At 41.3% G+C, this 17,875-nt stretch overlaps 1 protein-coding gene across 1 annotated transcript in view; it reads right to left on the bottom strand.

The window, feature by feature from the left end:
- Positions 1–5,673: 5,673 nt before the first annotated feature.
- The window catches only part of LOC107689551 (regulating synaptic membrane exocytosis protein 2-like), a gene marked incomplete at its 5' end in the record, with an annotated part of 64,704 nt that continues 52,502 nt past the window's right edge, over positions 5,674–17,875 (bottom strand). The window contains 5 exons of the mRNA XM_016487573.1: positions 5,674–6,626; positions 7,210–7,349; positions 7,456–7,557; positions 8,965–9,077; positions 9,250–9,391. Of these exons, the coding sequence (XP_016343059.1) occupies positions 6,420–6,626; positions 7,210–7,349; positions 7,456–7,557; positions 8,965–9,077; positions 9,250–9,391 (704 nt within the window). The remainder of the gene's footprint in view (positions 6,627–7,209; positions 7,350–7,455; positions 7,558–8,964; positions 9,078–9,249; positions 9,392–17,875) is intronic.

Genomic DNA, 17,875 nt, shown 5'->3' with positions numbered 1-17,875 from the left:
GTATTGACTCGGAAGTATGCAGATGTCTTTTTGTCGGGTGCTGTTGCCATGGTGAATCATAATTCCTGAGCTCCACTGATCTTGGCTTTTCATAGTCGTAGTGCATTGAACTTATCTCAGTTCAGCTGTTCTGAACCCAAAAACCCAGAGTTTCCCATCTCAGGGTAAGTCAACTCAATAGTTCAAGTTTCAACTCCTAGTTGGTTGAACATCCTTATTGAAACGGGCCCCTGAAAAACATCTCCGGTCTCCAGTACTGTCGTAACCTCAGTTCCCTGAGAGACAGGAACGAGACATTGCGTCAGGAATCTGACGCGACGGGGACTCCCTTCCTTCCTTAACCTACCTGAAATCTTATTGCACAACGCCAGTGAAGTTGCACTTCATACTAGCCAATGCCAGCCAAGACGGCGAAAAGGGGCAGAGCCTCGCCGCTATATAATGCGCCGTCTTGATGGCATAAACTCAGAATTTTCCGACTGAACTACCAGCACAGCAGATCTGAGCAGTGAACATGGCTGCGTACGCAATGTCTCGTCCCCATCTCTCAGGGAAGGTTACGACAGTAACCAGAGACGTTCCCTTTCGAAGACGGTTCACTTTGACATTGCGTCAGGAATCTGACGCGACGGGGACTGTATAGAACAATGCTGTGAGAACAGCGAAGAGAGCTCAGCCTCAGCGGAGCTGACAGTGTGCTACACACCAAACACTCTCCAACCAATCACAGACGACCCCGACAGGTCCCCAGGCAATTGGATGTATATTCCCACCTAGAGAATCAATCAGATCACTCAGAATCCAAACTCAGCCGTTTTGTTGAGAGAACGCTTATGCGATCGTACTAAAGATAGGACGTTATAGAGCACAGCAGCATGCATATATATATATATATATATATATACATACATATATATATATATTTATAAGCATGTAAATGCAAAGTATAATAATGCAGACACAGGATGTGAGCGGCGCAGCCGGGCACAATGATAACAGTATATACACTCAGCTAGCAGCCATAGCCGGTACTAGTGAGTAAACATAAGAGGCCATAAACAAGCTGGTGCACGCCGCGAGGACAGAGACGAACTGCCGTCTTGTGCCTCGCTAACCCTTAAGCAGTAATACAGTGAGAGGGCGAAGCACACGATAACACTATGTGTCACAAAGCTTGCTCCAGCGGCACTAAGTGAGCGTCACTGTCTGGGTACGATGGTTTCCCCGCCTCCGAATTCCAACTACAAAATCTGGCGAAGGTATTCAGCGAAGACCATCCAGCCGCCATACAAATGTCTTTGATAGAAACAGCCTAAGTCCAAGCCCACGAGGAGGTGACCGCTCTCGTTGAATGAGCTCTAATGCCAATAGGACATTCTATACCCTGGCTAGAATAAGCCAAAGCAATCGCATCGACTACCCAATGTGGTAGCCACTGCTTAGAAAGAAAAGCACACAAATAGCTGCTCAGATTGATGAAACTGAGCTGTGCGGTCAACATAAACACGCAAAGCTCATACCGGACATAGTACATGATGAGGGGCGGCGTGTCCATCACGTGGAGAGATAATGAGCCCAGGTTTACCGGTTCCCGCACACCATCCGCACATGAAATTTCCACCATTCAGGGTTGGGGTGCCATATTGAGCCGCCCGCTTGAGACAGGAGGTCCCGTCTCAGCGGAATCTGCCACGGGGAAACCGTCAGTATCTCCAGCAGGTCGGGAAACCATGGTCTGTTTGGTCAGTACGGAGTGATTAGAATCACCGGCGCCCTCTCCTCTTTGATTTTGTGCAGCACTTGTGGCAAAATCTTCAGCGGGGGGAACGCATACAACCGGGCTTTCGGCCACGGCATTGTGAGTGCGTCCCCGCCCAGGGGAAAGCGCGACAGAGAGAAGAACAGCGGGCAATGCGTGTTCTCCTCTGTTGCAAACAGATCCACTTCTGCCTTCCCGAACCACTCCCAAATCAGTCTCACTGACCCGGGGTTTAGCGTCCATTCCCCGTGAGGCGGTTTATGTGCCAAGTCCTCTCCGACTCCGTCCAGGAGCCCAAGGCCGGTATGCTGTCACAATGTGCTCCCCAGCCTGTCATCGACACGTCCGTCGTGACCACTTTCCGCCTTGTGACCAGTCCCATCTGGACGCCACGTCGGTACAGGTTGGGGTCTCGCCATGGTTCCACCACACACAGGCACCTGCACGTGACCACCATGTTACCCAGGCCCTTCTCGCTACCCAAGTCTTCAGCCAAATCTGGAGGGGGCGCATATAAAGAAGACCGAGGTGACACATCGTCGCGGCTGCCACCATCCATCCCAAAAGCCTCTGATATTCTTTCAGCGCCACGGGGCGTCCCAGGCTGAAAGTATCCAGAGCGGACATTAAATCTCGTATACGCTCTTGACACAGACGCGCTCTAATCGAGACCGAGTCCAGCAGCACCCCCAGATATGTAATCGATCGGCTGGGGCATAACGCGCTCTTCTGTGTGTTCACGCAGAGACCCAAGCTCTCCAAATGAAGTAACAGGGCGCGTTTGTGGCTGTTAAGCACATCTTCTGAATGGGCCAAAACCAGCCAATCGTCCAAATAATTCAAAATGCGCATTCCGCTCACTCTCAGGGGGGAAAGTGTCGTATCCACACATTTTGTGAACGTATGCGGGGGCCAATGCTAGCTCGAACGGCATTACCGTGAACTGATATGCTGTGCCCTCAAACGTAAGTCTCAGAAAGCGCCTGTTTCGAGGGACGATCTGGATATGAAAATACGCATCTTTCAGATCCACCAAGATAAACAGAGACATTTTCGTGGTCACCTGCAACCACCAAGGGGACCTCGTGAGAACATTTTAGACGCTTTGCGGCGGGCCCGCTGCTCGGCGATCTCCTCCTCAGAATCCTCCCGTCAGGAATGAGACCTCTGATCTGACGGAGGGGGCCCCCGGGACGACCGTCCTTCTTCTTGGGGCCGCGATGCATCTTCGGCGCCCTCTGCCATGCGGTTTCGGCGCAAACAGAAGGCTCCTGATCTGGCGCCGATGCAGCGGGAGCTGGAGGGGCTTGCTTTGCTGGGCGGCGGGAAGCAGACGGTGACCTACTACATGCTGAAGGCTGCGCCGCTCTAGCACGTCGCGGCAGGAAGTGACTCATGGCTTTGGAGCGTTTCTTATCTTCTTAGAAGTGCTCCGCTATGGCCTCCACGGCATCTCCAAAGAGGACGGAGGGAGACAATGGCATGTTGAGCAGAGCCTTCCTGTCAGCGTCAGCCACAGATACTGGTGGAGCACCACCATGTAAACCATGCTTTGTCCGATCGCTTGGGCCGTCTTTTTTGTGGCTTTTAAGGCGAAATCCATCTTCTTGTGTCTTCTACACAGCTGTCTTGAAGTAGGATGCTTGAAAGAGGAAGATTCTGAGTTTATGCCACCATTGGCATTGGCAATTGGCCACCACTTCACTGGTGTTGTGCAATAAGATTTCAGGTAGGTTAAGGAAGGTAGGGAGTCCCCGTCGTGTCAGATTCCTGATGCAATGTCGAAGTGAACCGTCTTCGAAAGGGAACCCACAATACTATAAGGTTTGACTACATCATTGCTTTACTAGGAGGAGGAAATGGTGGCCTGAGTGGCTTCAACATTTTGGCTGCATCTGAAAACCTGCTGACTTGCTGCCTTATCAAGCAATGACTTTTCAGGCAGCATTTGTCCACGAAGGCACCTCACGAAAATTTCGGACAGGCTTCTGAGGCAGCGTAACGGTTTAATGATCCACACAACAAAATCGAACAAGCTTTGGTGACAACTGAGCTAAAATTTAATTACTATAATACTGATTTCTTGATAGAAATAACATAAAAAAATGCAAACAGTTGGTAAGAAACATATACATTTACATATAAACTGACAACCAAATCCAACTTTCTGACGCCATCTTTATTTTTTTAGCTCAACCATCACGGAATGGAATGCACAGTATTGTGGGATATCAAAGTCAGTGAAGGATACATCTATGCTGCCTTCAAAAATCGACCAGATGAAGGCATCTCATGAGACAGGAAGTGAAGCTAACTTTGGATTAGAATGTGCCTTGATGCCTTCCTACCTTAGAATGTGTCCTCCGAAGACAGCATTTTCCAGTTTTCAGACAGCCGTTGTCTGTCAGAGACCATAACGTATGTGAGTATAAATTTGCTCTTCACTCGCTGAAATTGAAAGGTGATTTTTTCTTCTCAGTTGTTAAAAAATTAAGGCAATTATCAGTGTATTGATAAAATGTTAATTTTCCAATAAAAGCTGATAAATGTTTACATGATGTGTTACATTGAATTACCCCTTTTGACTCATTTAGGTGAGAAAAAAAAAGAAAAAAAAAAAGAATTCTCCCATTAGCACATCTGTGTGTTAATGTTACATAATTATTTAAACTATTGAATTACTTTTGAGACTACATTTGATTTGATAATTTGTACCACATTCCACTTAGCAAGTATTTAGTACTGGCGTCAAGATGCTCTGCAGTATGTCAAGTGGCCATGAAAGTTAATGTTTTGGTATTTGTGAGAAAGTTTGGTGAATGAACACAGGGATTAGTAAATGAATTTTATTCTCTCAAAACAAGAAACAATTAAAAATTCATATTGTGTGGCAATTTTCCCATCTCCACAAACTGTGACTCACTCCTCATTTGACAACCAGTGTCCGTTGCGTTGAACAACATGACGAGAATGAACATTGTCCAGTCCACTAAGAGTTCAGAGACTTCGTACAGCACCATCCAATGGAATCTGTTTTTATGACATTTTCTTTATAACAATAATAAAATAAAATATACTTGCAACCTTTTTTTCCCAAGTCTACCTTGACTAAATATAAATTTTCTTCTTTTTTCCCCCCATGTTTTTTAGTTTTCTTTCATCTGTTTGATTTTCTTTTCTTTTATTCTTTTCAAAACTTCAAGAAAAATGAGTGCCAAGAGGTGGAATGTTGCGTTGAATGTCTGAACCGTCGGCCACAAAAGCTCGACCCTGACCTGAATCTGTGGACGACAGATAGGGGGGATGGCCAAGCCTCCGGTCCACATGCACTGTACACAAAACTGCAAAAAATTCCCAAATGTCTCTATCAAAACATGCTGTATTACTCAGACGGTGTGCTCAATCCATGTTGCAGACCCTTTTCAACATGCTTGCTTTGAATGAATGAGCCATTCTAGTGTAATAGAACACAGTGGAATCATGACAGACCCATCTGATAATCTACAGCTCCGGCTCCACATGAACAAAGAATTATGGCTGCATTTGAAGGGAGGAATGTACAATTTTCATGTTCGTTTTTATAGCAAAATCGATATTGTACATTTATTGTTTTCCTCGGCCATCCCTTGCTTTTTTTCCATTAATAATATGCGATGCCAAGTCTCACCAGACCACACCTGTAACCGAGATCTGTAAAAATACAGAAAAACATTCTAAAGGATGACAATCACATTGTTATCATTTTGCATTCAGTCTCTTTGAAAATCATGCACTAGAGAATTTCATATTAAAAATAATACAAATTGTTGAAAATGGCTGATCTGGTCATCCTTAAATAAGTTTCTTCTTCTCTTTCTTTCTTTTTTTTTTGCAAGTCTTGAGGAAAATAAACTTCAGATTTTTTTAAACAACTCTGCATCCATGCAAAAAAAAAAAGAAAAAAAAAATAATCTCATAAATTTCATACAGTACATCAACAAAGAGAACATCATACCGGAGCACAAAAAGGTCCATTATTTAATTATTTAATTTAATTATTTTTTCTTCTCAGAATTCTGTTGTTTCCTGAATCGAACAGGAACTCTGGCCATATCCATTTCCTCATCACCGAACCTTGAAGAGCGATCCAGTGGAGATCTGGCTTGATGTAGGGTCATTCCCATGAGAATGTCATCTCTCAGGCTACCCTTTCCTGTCCCATCTTAGCCAAGTGCTTCTCTCTTTATGGATCTTCTTTTGACAGCTTGGCTTACAGTAATGGCTACAATGCATCAAGTTCTAGATAAGAAACACTGACATCTCTTTGAATTCAACAAAGAGAAAACATCCAGAGTAAAACGGCGTCTTCCTATTCTGGTGGAAATCAGCACTCTTAACGTCCTACAGTTAAGAGTCAGACTCCTCTGAATCCCTGGCTGCATCTCTTCAGCGGAACGGAGAGACTTCCTCTGTCGTTCTTTCCCTGCGTGTGACAGCAGCATACATTTTCTTTTCGGTTATTTTTTTGGCAGAAGGACGTAGGCCTTTTCTTAGCCTCTTGTCGCATGGGCTCAGAGGACACAACATCAAGCATGCAGTGTAACCAGGACGTGACCCGTCTCCTCTCTGTCTGTAGCTGAAGCTACTCACGCCGCTCTCTACCGCTCACCTCCTCGTGCCGCTACGACCGAACGTTGGAACTGTCCAGGCCTGAATCTGGAGGTTTACTACTTAAAGGTGCCAAGGTTGGGTCCACTAATGAGGTGGGAGGGAAGAGCTTGTACCAGCCAATCACCATGTTGGTCAGCTCTAAATCGTCTAACAGGATCTGGGCAGCTCCCATGAAGGATTTGTGGTCCATGCGTCCATAGTCCCCCCAAACAATTATCTGTAAAGAAAGACACAATTGGTAAAGAGTTTCAAAAGATGTGGTGCAGTGTTGTTATTGTTAACTAAAATTAAAACCTAAAAAAAAGTCTTACACTACAATTGAAATAAAAATAAATGAAAGCTAAATAGAAATATTAAAAAAGCACATGATAAATTATGAAAAATTAACAAAAATTAAAAAAGGAAACTGAAAATATCAAAACAAAAGCCAAAATATTAATAAATACTATAATAGTAAATAAATAATACTAAAATAACTGATGTGGTGAAAACATATCTAAGTCAAATTCCCCCCCCCAAATCAAAAGAAATAAGAAATAAATGATATTTGGCATAACAAAATCTTTTTTTTTTTGCGAACAAAAGCCAAAATATTAATAAATACTATAATAGTAAATAAATAATACTAAAATAACTGATGTGGTGAAAACATATCTAAGTCAAATTCCCCCCCCAAATCAAAAGAAATAAGAAATAAATGATATTTGGCATAACAAAATCTTTTTTTTTTTGCTTGTCATCATTTAATGACAATTAAGATGACATTAAATATTGTTCATCCTTATTGGTCCTGGTGTTACCTGTAAAACCTTTCCTTCAGGATTCTCCTCAAACTGAAGCTGCTGTTGATAAAGAGGATCCAGTGTTTTTCTCGCCGTCCGTGTTTTCTTTTTGTTGATGCACTTCCCATTGTCCAGCAGATATACTTTTACATAAGGTGCTGCAAATGGAAGACCGCAAGAGTTTACATATAAACGTCACAAAATAGTCCAGGGACAGGTCATATTTAAAGAAAAACATGTATATTGTGTCATTATGAGGCATACCTGGCGTCTGTTTGTTCCCTGGTTTGCCCACCAGGCCTCGAGCCCGAATAACTTCAACATCCAGCCTCTCCTTCCTGTGCACCATACCAATCTGGATGTCACCTGCACAAAAGGCCACATCCAAACTCTTAGAGCAGACAAAAGTTCTCTTTATAGAAACCGTTTGATAAAAGTTACTACAGTGCTATGGACAATCATGACTTTTTTGGTGGAGAATCATGTGTTAAGCCCAAAATATTTTTGTTTTTTTAAACATACAGTAGTCGACGCGTACTTGTAAAATTCATAATGTATGCACAATTTTTTTTAACTACTTTTACCTTGCACATATGGCTTTGTTTTTTTTGTTTTTTTTTGGACTTATTACTTCGTCCACAAGGTGGCAACACTGTATCTGCCTGTTGTTTCACAGGCCCTGTTTACACCTGCTTTTACAGATGCATTTTCATCGAACTGATCACATGTGGATGACAGTAAATACAGGTGTACATGAGGTCTAAAACATTTTGAGCTTGTCCACTTTCGACCATTTTCAGAGGTAGCACACCAAACACACCAAAACAATCGATTCATACTTCGCGGTGTTGTGCCAAAACACATAGGTTATGATCAAAATCGATGTTACCATTTGTATTCTTTCCATGCGCTTCCTTTCCCGCTTGTTCGTAAGCAGTGTAATGGCTTCATTCATTCTAAGTATTTGTGCACAGCTTTCGGCGTTCCAGCGCAAGTGATGTAGCATGTGATGGAATAAGAGGGTCTAAACCAGGGGTAGTCTCATGTTGCCAGACCTTCAGACTGACGGCAGAAGGTCTGGGAACCTTGGCCGCTTTGAATGGTGGTGACCAGTCCTGCTCCTGGAGGGCCACGTCCTTCAGAGTTTTGCTCCAACCTTGATAAAAACTCACCTGCCTGTAGCTTTCCAGTAACCCTTAGACCTTGATTAGCTTGTGATTTGATTAGGGTTAGAGCTGAACTCTGCAGTACTGTGACTCTCCAGGACCGACATTAGCCAACCCTGGTCTAGGATCTAGACCAGGGGTGTCCAATCCTGCTCCTGGAGAGCCATGTCCTGCAGAATTTTCGCTTCAACCAGCTCTAACACACTTGCCTCGAAGTTTCTAGTGAGTCTGAAGACCTTGATTAGCTGATTCAGGTGTGCTTAATTAGAGTTGGAGCTAAACTGCAGGAAAGTGGCCCTCCTGGATTAGGTTTGGACAACCCTGATTTAGATGAAATTCCAACACAAGTGGTAACAGGAGACGCATTTAAAAGTCATGTTAAGACCAGGTGTAAATGGTAATTGAGATCGAGTCATTGAAAACGCATCTTAATACCAGGTGGAAATAGAACCATAGTCTTCTGTTTCATGGATGAAATGTAACAACATCAAACTACTTGAGACAAAACTGAAATTTATTTTGTGCTTTTTAGTGTCTTATACAATACAGTACCAAAGAAATTTGTTCATGTGAACAACAAAAGAAAAGAGTGAGTGATGATACTAACCCATTGGAGGCGTGGCCAATGTCTGTCTCCCTGCCAGCTGGGCGGGGCCAAGACCATCCAAAAACTCAGTGAACTGGCTGTCTGAAGAGATCTTCACTCCAGGGAAGATTAGACTTTGAACAGATAATGGACAGAACATCTGTAAATCAGGTGCTAATAGCCTCTGACAAGACAAGATATCATCACTGACACAAAACCAGCCAACCAGGAATGGTGGTGATGACATCATGTGATTTAACAATATGTGGACCATCATATTCAGAAGTAGATTTTTACAGTACTTACTTTCCAGGCTTCACCTTATCGCCATCATCTGTGGTCTCACGGCTGGGCTGCCGTGTCATCCTGCTCTTCATCTCGACAGCTAAACCAGTCTCTACACTCCGTTGGATCGCCAGACGCACCGGCTTCTTCTTCTTACCCTCCTCTGAAAATAACAACAAGGGGAAGAGAAGATGAGTAAATAAAAAAAGACAAATGTGTGACACTTCGAACCACAGTGTCTCAAGTAGTCCATCTTTTGGTCTTGGTCTTGTCATGGACTTGGACCATGTCCGGTCTGCAGATATGTTTTGTGGTCTGTGCTAACTCAAGCAAATGATCTGCTCAGTGCTATCGTGTATCTCAGAGCACACTGTGTGCTGTGGAGGTTCATGTAACACTGACGTAAAACCAGGCTTCATTCACACCACAGGAATCATTCAGAGCCTCTTCCAGTCTCTGTCTTGTCTCAGACTCAACCTACTCAGGTCTTAGCCTGGTCTTGAATGAGTTGGTCTCGACATATCACTGCCACCACACACCCATCTACCATTGGTTGGGCAAACATACAGTCCCATCCCAAACTTGCACCAGAAGAGTTGAGCCAAAAACAGCAAAACATGTTTTGAAAGCACCACAGAGCAATAGTGATCATGCTACAAATGGTTTCTTATTGTTGTCTCTACTCATCAAGCTAGGTTGGAGAGAGTATTTTAATATAAGAAAATGCATTTTACCCTTTAAGAAAAAAAAACATGGTTGACAAACACTGAATGAGATGCTTAAAAAAACATGTCCAACAGATGACCAACAGAGGGCGTCAGTCTGCCAGTCTGAGCAGCAGGACAGTGCTGAGTGACCTCCAGTCAGCTTATACACATATCTATCTATCTATTACGGGTGTAACAGTACACAGAAGTCATGTACAGTTCGTTACGTACCTCTCTCAGAGCACACTGTGTGCTGTGGAGGTTCATGTAACACTGACGTAAAACCAGGCTTCATTCACACCACAGGAATCATTCAGAGCCTCTTCCAGCCTCTGTCTTGTCTCAGACTCAACCTACTCAGGTCTTAGCCTGGTCTTGAATGAGTTGGTCTCGACATATCACTGCCACCACACACCCATCTACCATTGGTTGGGCAAACATACAGTCCCATCCCAAACTTGCACCAGAAGAGTTGAGCCAAAAACAGCAAAACATGTTTTGAAAGCACCACAGAGCAATAGTGATCATGCTACAAATGGTTTCTTATTGTTGTCTCTACTCATCAAGCTAGGTTGGAGAGAGTATTTTAATATAAGAAAATGCATTTTACCCTTTAAGAAAAAAAAACATGGTTGACAAACACTGAATGAGATGCTTAAAAAAACATGTCCAACAGATGACCAACAGAGGGCGTCAGTCTGCCAGTCTGAGCAGCAGGACAGTGCTGAGTGACCTCCAGTCAGCTTATACACATATCTATCTATCTATTACGGGTGTAACAGTACACAGAAGTCATGTACAGTTCGTTACGTACCTCGGTTTTGGGGTCACGGTTCGATACGAGTTCGGTACAACAGGAAATTTAGGATTTATTTTGAACAGACAGTAGTGCTACATGCATGTATCATGACCAGTTGTTTTTGATTTGAATTAGATTGTATAATTTCAGGATTTAAAGCAAAAACAGAATGGTCTGACTTTAGATTTGTGAAATTAGGCTACATAAGACACCTGCGCAAAACAGAAACAGCAGACGGACTGAATGAAAATGCAGATTCACTCTCTGACAGCAGGTGGTGCTTATGGAACAGCAGCGATACAGCATTTCCTTGCTTACCGCTGTAAACAAAGCAGCGCTGCGCTTATAAACACTAATATGCATTATATGGAGGTAAGGCGAAAAGAAAATTCCATCGAAACATTTCTGAAGACTCTCAGAGATGCATTCATATAAACCCCCACATATCTGTCTTCCTATATTTCGAGAATCTCAAACAGTGAGCTTGATCTGCCTGGTACAGTATTTTCTCCTCTTTACAGACTTCATAAAAATTCCACACAAATTACATTTTGGGAAATGATTGCAATGCAGTTTGTGTGCAACTTTCCCACACTGCTGATTTATAACAAGCAGGCGGTTCTTCAAGCTCTTGCGTGCCATCTGAACTTGCCGTTCTTGCTTTGGGTTGGTGTGCTGATTGTCTTTTGCTCTTTTCTGTTGTGACGATTAGCATTGCATTACCGCGCGCGCCCCCTTCTGGATTGATCGCCTATGACTGACTGTATTCGTCCTCTGACTGCATGAACCGAACCGTGACGTCAGTACCGTGATGGTTCGGGACGAATACATGTACCGTTACACCCCTACTAACTATCTATCTATCTATCTATCTATCTTAACGGTACACTACTACATCTGCCTTATCCAATCCAAGCAGACATAACATATATCACACAAACATAAATCACACATCATATACGGCTCTTTGGCTTTCAGGTGGTCACAAACCAAAAAGCTTTCAAAAGAACTGGACATAGCAGAGCCTGTCACACATGGCATGTGGCTTCATTCTTACCTCCGTCTTTCTTGTCAAAGGAGTTCATGCAGGGAAAGTAGACGGCCAGTGCCTCGAAGGAGGCAGACAGACTAAGCCGGCTCTGTGAGCGCTGCATTCGCATGCCGGGGAGAGCGGTGCTGCCATCCTGCCCTTGTCTGCCCATTTTACCACCTCGACACCCTTAAACACCTCTAATAACACTGAAAGAGGGTGGTAAACGTGTAGAGCTGATGCTGTGAGACGGTTTTGGAGAAACAGGTTTGGCAGGATTGTGGTCAAAACCTCTCATCGGTAGCAGCCACGAGTCGTCTTAATTCTCAGGTCGATATGCGGAGAGGATGACTGTCTGACTGTCTCCTCTGCAGAACGCTACTTCATCTGAGGGGTGGGAGGGGGAGACGGCAGCATGTGCACGTGGCTTACAGATGATGTGGCCAATCAGAGGCACAGAAACTAAGAGACCCCTCAAATGCTTCTCCAGGAGACAGAGCTCTGCCTAGAGATATGACTGCACACAAACACATACACTTGACTTGCCTTCTGACTGCAGCTTCATCAGTTACTACACACACACACATGCCCATCCTAACTGACAATTATATGCACACAACAGTGGTTAAAAGTAGCAAAGCTACTCACTTGATTACATTTTTTAGTAGCGTGATAATGCATGCTACTTCATGCAGCATTTTCCAGTAACAAGCTACATTTTTCAATGAAATGCTACATCACTGCATTTTACATCACATTGTATTGTGCACACATATGTACAGTAGAGTAAACAGAAACAACTGATGGATGCATACATAAAGTCAGCTGAAAGAGATGGTTGTTGGAAAGACTAAGCCAGGATTAGGCCATAGTTCAATTAGAACATTTAAGTAATTTTTATAAATGTGCCTTACAAAAAACATTACTGGTGTCCCTCCTGAGACAAAACAAAGGCATTGATATATTTTAAGATCAATCAGTGCAAGTTTCTTTCAGTTGAAACAGCTCAGACTTACATTTTAGTCTGGGACTAGGCTTAAGGCCTGTTCACACCAAGGACGATAACTTTAAAGATAACGATAAAGATATAGTTCTAAAAATCGTTCTCAATATTAAAGAATAGCAGAGTCCACACCACAACTATAACGATAAAGACAAAGAGAAACGACATCGTTGGAATCACTTTCAAAACGATTTTTCTCCAGCTGATGAACGATAAAAAATTGACAGCCAATCAGAATCCATTCTGCTGTAACGAGCTCGAGAATTTAAAGCGGCAAACGAGCGTGCGCTTAGAATAAACAGACGATATAGTTCGCTGGTGTGGACGCTAATATCGTTATCTTTATAGTTATCGTTCTTGGTATGAACGGGGCTTTAAGCCTTGTCTGTGAAACCGGGGGTTTAAGTAGTAAGATTTAGTCTTAACTAATAACGCTTGACTAAGGGCATTTCAAATAAATGCTGTTCTTCTGAGCTTTCTATTTATCAAAGAATCCTGAAATCACAGTTGCCATAAAAATATGAAGCAGCACAACTGTTCTCAACATTGATAATAATAATAAATGTTTCTTGAGCAGCAAATCAGCTTTTTTTAGGACTCTTGGATCAATAGTAATTTCACAAGAACAGCATTTATTTGAAATAGTAATCTTTTGCAACATTAGAAACATCTTTATGGTCACTTTTGAGCATTTAAAAGTATCCTTGCCACATAAAATGTTTCTTGAGCAGCAAATCAGCATATTAGAATGATTCTGAAGGATCATGTGACACTGAAGTAATGATGCTGAAAATTCAGCTTTGATCACAGGAATAAATTACATTTGAAAGTATATTACAATAGAAAACAAGTATTTTAAATTGTAATAATATTTCACAATATTACTGGTTTTACTGGTTATTTTTTTATCAAATATTTTGACCGGTGTTGTATCTTACATAAACTCTGCCCCTAAAAGGCACAATCAATTATTAAATAATTTTCATGTCAGTTAAGCTACTCTTCCTGTATAATTTGATGGTTCTTGTCCAGAATATGCTGTTTGACACTGTAAAGCTGCTTTGACACAATCAGTATTGTATAACGCGCTATATAAATAAAGGTGACTTGCCTTAACTGTGAAAAGGTCCAGACTTTCTGCGATCTTCATTCAATTATGTTATTTATATTTTCTATTGTTCTTCATTAAACCACTACACTTGCATAAAACCTCATCTTTCAAAGCCTTCTGGTACAAACATTGCAAAGTTATGCTCAGTAAGCTTTACCATTAACAGAGTGGCAACTAGCAGTCTGGTTTTAGTTCTGAGAGGACAATGAAATCTGACATTTCCATTCAAGATGGCAAACAGACACTGCATGATGTACCTCAATGAAGACAGGACCTTCAGCTTAAATTTGAGACAATGTGTACACTCCTGTAAGCTAGAAATATCTTATTGTAAGATGAAATCATCCCCAGCTCAAAATAGAAACGTCTTGAACCTTCTTATTAAAGTCTGAAGAATACAGTCGTGACTCATATCACCGCTCAAACCTCAACATGTCAGACAGTAACACAAATAATCTAGTGCATATAAATCCAACAGAGTGCAACGCTTCACATCCAACTAACTTAAAACCCCATCCAAGTGCTAAAAATAACTGGGAGGTTGAAATCTGTAATGTAAACCACCGTCTAGTAAATGTGCCATCTATGTTAAACACTAAGATTGCAATAGTGCAGACAGAAGACTCTTTTTATCTGACACTAGACTCACTGTGTGGTCTCAGCATGTCAGAACAAACTAAAAGCATGCTGGTTTAAGTCATGGACGCAGACAATGTGAATGCTAGGTGGGCTTTATGGCTTTAGATGTTAGATGCAACAAGTCCATGTGCACAGGTTATAGTGTGTAAAACATGACATGCTTCAAATCTGCACTCACTTTTAAATTTATTTTTTAAATGACATATTTTAAAATCCTGCAACTCTGGAAACTGCGATATTAGGCAGACCTTTGGGAATTCTGAAGACTGTCGAATGATTATAAACATCCACACTAAGTTCAAAGGTTTGGGTTTGTAAGAGTTTTGTTTTCTATTTTTATTTTTATTTCAAATAACTGATTCTATTTTAATATATTTTAAAATGTAATTTATTCCTGTGCTCGGCATGGTGGAATTTATTAGGTAAATGTGTTTCCACTAGCTATGTTTCCATCACCCTATTTTAATGCACATTTTGAAGTATCACATGAGAAACGAGTGATGGAAACGCCGAATTTCGAATAAAAATCCCTTAATTCGCAAAAAAATTTTTACTCTCGCTTGAGGTGGTTTTTGACTCGTGCGAAAAAGGGTTGATGCGACTAATGGGAGATGGAAATGCATTTTGCGAATAAATTCCTCCAAGCGCATCAAAAAAGTCATGTGACTTTACACTATGGGACGGCAAAACCTGTCTAACCAGCGGACCGATCTCATTCCACAGTATGACTTGTTGGATGGAAACGATGCTTGTTCGCAAATGTTTTATGCGATATTCCAGTTTTGCGCATAAGTTAAATTCGCAACTTTGGATGGAAACCCGGCTATTGACACTTTTCATTCATTTAATATGTCCTTGTTGAATAAAAGTATTACTGTCTTTCAAAAAAACGTTACCACAAACCTGAATACAGACAAAAAATGAACCTGAAAGAATCTGTGTAACAAAGGAATAGAATATTCCACAATGCATTCATTCAGAATGCAAACTTATAAGCACTCCGGGGAGCTTTAATGGTCCAGTAGGTATATTCTCTTGAATAACAACCAGGTGTTGAAATGGCTCTTTTCCATCGCATCATGTGCTGAGATATTGGCTTGTGTTGTCCTATGACCCCTAACCTCTGCTTCAGGGAACAGATGGACATAGTGAGCGGTCAGCATGTTATTAACCCTTAAATGCATACCTCCAGGGTTTGAAATTAACACCCGCCAACCCGCCAAATGCGGGTAAAAATCAGCTGTGGCGGGTAACGCTGTCAAATCACTAGCCAATTTGGCATGTTACTTTTCGTAAATTATGTTTACTAATTAATTTCTTGAGGAAGTTTTTTTCCTCAAGGTGGCACTGTTTGATACACAATAATGACGTGACGTTTCACTCATAATTATGGCAGGCATAAAACAAACGGATATCATCAGCAAAAATTGAACTGATTTGAATGGCTTTACTGCAGAGCAATTACTATACGCAATGAAATATAAATGTCACTGTCATTTGACGCTGGATGTGGAGAATAAGCTGCCAGTGATAAAAATATTGAATATGAAGTCATTGAAAACGATATTTTTGAGAATATGTCTGAGATCGTGAATATGAGGCAGATGCTGGATGTACTGTGGAAGTGCGCTCTGACGATGACAGCGATGGTAAAATCATCTGCTCAAATTGAACCCTTTTAAGTTTCAAAAGGTAACAAAATATGCTTTATTTTATTCTTCTGTAATTGTTCTTAAAATATCAAGAGAGTTTTTTGCTATTGCAGGAGTTAGAGATCCATCCGTGCTGGATATATTGGTCCGGGTCGCTAAAGACCAGAATATGTAATAATGATTGGCGAAACATTCATGCATTTAAGGGTTAACACACGGATCGTAAGTGTAAGTCCATTATTCCACAACAAGTGGTTCCTGCAATCCTGTAAAACAGCCCATGACAGGGTGTTTAGAAAGGCTTGGCGACTGAGCAAAGAGCTTTGGGAACGTTTTCATGATCCTGTTTTTCATTTATCAGTTCCAAACCCTAGTGTGCTGCCTACCTAGACAGCATTTTAAGGCTATTTTAGGTTATAGGCCCTATTATACAATAGGTGTTTTAAAATGTAGGTAGTCAAAATTGTGCTTAATTTTATACCGTAATATTGGATACAAATGCAGTTTTAGCCAGTATTTCAGTATGATATGTATTTTACTGCTTACAGTATCATGCCGTTAGCTTAGCAACATGCTAATGGCTACTGGTGTGCTTTATTTGTGTGGTGTATAATGACACCGATGTTGTTGTCCTTTGAAAGCCACTTTTGTTATTCGTCAAGCTACAGTACAAGAATCTTTTCTCAATGTTTTCTCAATGTACAAGAACCATCCGAACGAACTGATTCACTAAAATGAATCAGATTTTTCAAAAACTATACGAGAGAAGAAGCAAATCACTAGAATTAATCAGACTTGCCAGCACTAAAAGAGAAAGAGAGAGCTCTTTTGGCAATAAAAATAGCACAAAACTGACATTAAAAAAAGCGATCAATGCTCTACGACACTAATCATTGGAAGTAGTGGTATGTTTGTGTTGAAAGTGAAAAGCTGCGTGCATTTGTAATAAACAAATGTATCATTAAGATGTTTTTAACTTCAAACCATTGCTTCCAGCCACAATACGAGTCCTTTATCCATAAGTTTAGATGAAGAAACAAACTCATCTAGATCATCTTGGACGGCCTGAGGGTGAGCACATTTTCAGCAAATTTTCATCTTTGGTTGAATAATTTTTTTAATGATTCTGCAGAAACAGACCGCAAGACTGTGTTGGTACCATGGAAGAAATGAAGAGTTCATTTGTAAAAACCGATAACTCTGATAAACCGATATATATATTTTTTTTTCAGAAATCACATTTTTTTATTGCACATTCCAAGTAATATCAATCAAACTGCAGTTGGGTTGTTTTGATTAAGTAATAATAACTTAAACAAATACAGGTAATTTACAAAATGTAAGTTCATTGAAAGTATGTTTTTTTACATATTAAAAGTTTGTTTTATAGCAAAAGCAGATAACGCCACATTTCATGTTTTAGAGTTAAAAAAAAACACTCGTTTAATCTTTGTAATCGCTTCAGATGACAATGTAGATGCCTGACAAACATTGTTGTTGTTGTTGTGATCATAAACTGTATGGATGTGATTACACGCAATACACTGAGCTTTTCCCTCACCAATGTAACGTGCTGCTTTTGCAAGCTTCCGTGAAAACGCTTCAGCTTTTATTTTCCTTTTTCGCACTGAAGAAGACATCACAGGATCATCAAGTTCGTCGACATTATCCATCCTCGATCACTTTTAGTCAGCTTTGACGAAACT

This window comes from Sinocyclocheilus anshuiensis, unplaced genomic scaffold, assembly GCF_001515605.1.
Source record: "Sinocyclocheilus anshuiensis isolate Anshui unplaced genomic scaffold, SAMN03320099.WGS_v1.1 scaffold369, whole genome shotgun sequence".
NCBI lineage: Eukaryota > Metazoa > Chordata > Actinopteri > Cypriniformes > Cyprinidae > Sinocyclocheilus > Sinocyclocheilus anshuiensis.
The sequence above is the reverse complement of the archived record's forward strand: the minus strand, read 5'-3'. Positions and strand labels throughout refer to the sequence as shown.